The sequence below is a fragment of the Corylus avellana genome, chromosome 8 (genome assembly GCF_965113065.1).
Source record: "Corylus avellana chromosome 8, dhCorAvel1.hap1.2, whole genome shotgun sequence".
NCBI classification, from domain to species: domain Eukaryota; kingdom Viridiplantae; phylum Streptophyta; class Magnoliopsida; order Fagales; family Betulaceae; genus Corylus; species Corylus avellana.
This window is the reverse complement of record NC_142497.1, coordinates 1482743-1486671: the sequence shown is the minus strand read 5'-3', so window position 1 is coordinate 1486671 and position 3929 is coordinate 1482743. Positions and strand designations below refer to the sequence as shown.

Here is a 3929-nt window from a genome sequence, read left to right as displayed (position 1 = left end):
GTGAGGTTATTAGGTATCAAGATATACTGGAAAAGATTGTGTTGGTTATGGATGCGACAGAAAGAAAGAGAAGGAGATAATAAAGAATGCCATGATAGATGAGATTGGTCTCAAAGGATTTCGGTGCAAGCCATGGATGTTGGATGACAACTTCAAATACTTCATTTTTTATTATTATTATTTTAAACTTTTAAAATAAATGATATAATATGATATTAGAGTAAAAAAAATCATATTTGAACTTTCATTTTATCATATCTTATGGTATCTTTTTTTTTTTTTTTTTTTTTTATTACTTTTTTTTTTATTATTATTATTTTTTTATTCAAATAAAGGAGACCAGAAAAAAGAAAACAACATTACAAAAGAGGGTTTTTGCCACTCCTTACATGAATAGAACTAAGAAAATGAGAATAAGTAGAAATGCTTCCGAACACAAAGTGGGAAGCGACCCATTTAGCAACTTGATGAGCACAAAAGTTGGCACATCTAGAGGTCTTTAAAGCTGACCAAACCAGAATGGAGAGCAATACATGTTGAAGATCAGAGATAACAGGAGAAGAGACCCAACCAGAAAAGAGGAGGAATCCTTAATAACAAAAAAGAGAGTCCCCTTGCATGTGAGCTCGGGACTCTCAACCACCACCATGTGGGTAGGAATTGAACCAAAAGATGTTAGGTTTGATATCAAACATGAAACCCATGACATTATTTATGAATTAAATAAATAAAAGTTAAAGGAAAGAGGGACATATATACGTGTCATTTTTCTGTTGTTGTTCAATTTATTTTTGGATGTTCCAAAGCTTGATATGGGGATGAATCTATCCGCACAAAGACATGGGTGAGAGGAAAAATATTATGAAAAATATCAAAGTTTCACTTTTTTATTTCTTATAAATTATAATACGTCAACTATCAATGGTAGAATATTATTAAAAAAATATTCCGTAAATCAGGGTTTACACAAAATTCCGGACTATCATCAGTTTTTCATAGCACCGTGACCCAAAAGTGGTTTTTATTTTATTAAATTTGTCTTTTTATATATATATATGTTTACTTTATAATACACAATATTTAACTTAGGGTCGTGATACACAGCACGCTGGCGTGCAATGCATGCCAGTGCAAATTTTTTTTTGTATCTTCACCCTTAAACTTAATATAAATATTGAGGATACATGGAGTGTCCTCAATATTTAACATAAATAATGTCGCAACGAGAGGGGTAGCTGGGCAAGTGCAACTTCCTTATTATGAAAATAGGGTCAAAGCATTGCATTTCGTATGAGAGTTTGGCATTTTTTTGTAAATTAACTATCTTTAAAATGGAGATATTTTTGACGAACCAACATTATATTACATAGAAATACTATATATCTTAATTTTTTTTTTAAAAAAATTAATTTTTAAATAATGTGTTACCATCCTATGAATTTGAGACACACTTCCTAAAATAATAAATCTTATGAAATTATAACATACCATTTAGAAACTAGTTTTTTTTTTAAAAAAACATTTGAGGTTTGTAGTGTAGCACTTCTCTATATTACATAAAACTAATCTATGGGGTGATTTCGTCTTTCGATACAATCAAAATGGGGGCATTTTTGACAAAAGAAAACCATAAAGAGAAGACAGAACACTTGGCCCTACGAGCAAGGAAAATGAATGGAATAGGTTCCTATTTAGTGGAAACTCTTTAAAGCTAGAAAGTAGCGCTTGACGGGGACAACCTTGGCAGAAGTTGTCGGCGCCTTTTTGACTGTGGAAGCACCACACCATCTCCACCACAAAACATCCCACGAACGATGAAAAATGGCAGAGACTCCCCAGAGAGAAAAATGGCAGAGAGAAAGGAAAACATAGTGATGTTCCCATTCATGGCGCAGGGCCATATTATCCCTTTCCTAGCCTTGGCCATACAGATACAGCAGAGAAACAACTGCACCATAACATTTGTCAACACCCCACTCAACATCAAGAAGCTCTCCTCCTCCCTCCCTCCAACCTCCTCCATTCGCCTCGTCGAGATCCCCTTCTGTAGCTCCGACCACGGCCTCCCGCCCGACACCGAGAACACCGACGCCATTCCTTACAACCTCGTCATCCGCCTCCTCGAAGCCTCCGTTTCTCTCAGACCATCGTTCAAGAAACTCATCCAAGGCCTAATCGAAGAGCAACACGGCCAACGCCCTCTCTGTATTATCGCTGACATTTTCTTTGGATGGACGGCAAGCGTGGCTAAGGAGCTCAACGTTTTCCACGCAATCTTCAGCGGGGCAAGCGGGTACGGGTTGGCCTGCTACTACTCTCTCTGGATGAACCTGCCTCACCGGAAGGTGATCGATTCCGATGCGTTTCCGTTGCCTGATTTCCCAGAAGCTTCGAGCATTCATATTACACAGCTAGCAACAAATATACGCGAGGGTGATGGTGCAGATGCTTGGTCGATCTATCAGAAGGAAAATCTTTCTGGGTGGCTGAAATCTGATGGGATTTTGTTTAACACCGTGGAGGAGTTTGACGATGTTGGATTGCTCTACTTTAGGCGTAAGATTTGCCGGCCTGCTTGGCCAATCGGGCCGGTTCTTTTACCTATGGAAAACAGAGCACGTGTTGGGAAAGGAGGCATTGAATGGCTGAGTACAAAACCAGTGAATTCTGTTCTATTTGTGTCTTTTGGGTCGATGAATACGATCTCTGCCTCACAAATGATGAATTTGGCGATGGGGTTGGAGGCTAGTGGCAAGAATTTTATCTGGGTTGTTAGGCCACCAATTGGGTTTGACATAAACTCGGAATTCAGAGCGAAAGAATGGTTGCCGGAAGGATTCGAAGAGAGGATTAAGGATTCGAGAAGAGGGTTACTAGTATACAATTGGGCACCCCAGGTGGAAATTTTGAGCCACAAGTCAGTTTCTGCATTTTTGACGCATGGTGGGTGGAATTCAGTGCTCGAAGCTCTCAGCCATGGCGTGCCAATGATCGGATGGCCGATGGCAGCCGAGCAATTCTTCAACGTCAAGTTGCTGGAGGAGAAGATGGGAGTTTGTGTGGAGGTCGCTAGAGGGAAGAGCTGCGAGGTTAGATGTGAAGATATAGTTGCCAAAATTGAGTTGGTGATGAATGAGACAAAGACAGGTAAGGAAATGAGAAGGAAAGCTTGTCAAACGATGGAGATGATTAAGAAAGCCATTAAAAATGAGAAAGGTGACAAAGGGTCTTCTGTCAAAGCCATGGATGACTTTTTTAGTGCTGCACTGTCAATGAGGGAGAAGAGTGAGAAAGAACATTGCGGCGTGATTCAAGCAGAAAGGATTTGGTAGAATAACTCATTGTAGCAAACCAAGTTCCATTTTTCTCTCCGGAGGAAAAGAACAGCGGTGAAAGAAGCAATGCCATCTTTGTATGTGTCGGCAATTTAGCTAATTCCAGTGTGAGTTTTAATTTTTACCCCGATATTTCAAGTTATTCACTCATCTAGCTGCATTTTATTTGTCCAAAGCTCCATGCAAAGCCGTTGAAATCAGTGTACCTAGAATTGACCCAACTCTTTAGTTTCTAGATTGTTCAACAAAACTCTTGGATTTTCATCATTACCAAATTGCCTACAAGAATCACATTCAAGACTTTTAAATCCTGTCACCGGATCTAAACCGGAGTCCGCAAGATTTGTTGGTGGTTGGGACTTGGGACCAGCCTCAAAGATTCCATTGGGGTGGTTGGCCACTCATAAAAGAGACCAGACAATTTTTTCGGGTCGACATAATATCGTGTTATGTTACATTAGACTGTCATATTAATGTGTAAGCGAATCATATATGTTTATTATGGCTAATGTTACTTCTAACAAAAGCTTAAGATTTGAAACTTACTATTAGAATTGTAATAGAGTTGAGAATTAAATGTTTAAGACCGTTTTA

The 3929-nt window shown here is 38.8% G+C and overlaps 1 protein-coding gene across 1 annotated transcript; it reads left to right on the top strand.

The window, feature by feature from the left end:
* Positions 1-1589: 1589 nt before the first annotated feature.
* On the top strand, positions 1590-3485 carry LOC132163693 (UDP-Glycosyltransferase superfamily protein). Its single transcript, XM_059574061.2, has one exon. It carries the CDS (start codon positions 1815-1817, stop codon positions 3330-3332), a length of 1518 nt encoding a protein of 505 aa, XP_059430044.2. The 5' UTR covers positions 1590-1814; the 3' UTR covers positions 3333-3485.
* The last annotated feature ends 444 nt before the right edge of the window (positions 3486-3929 follow it).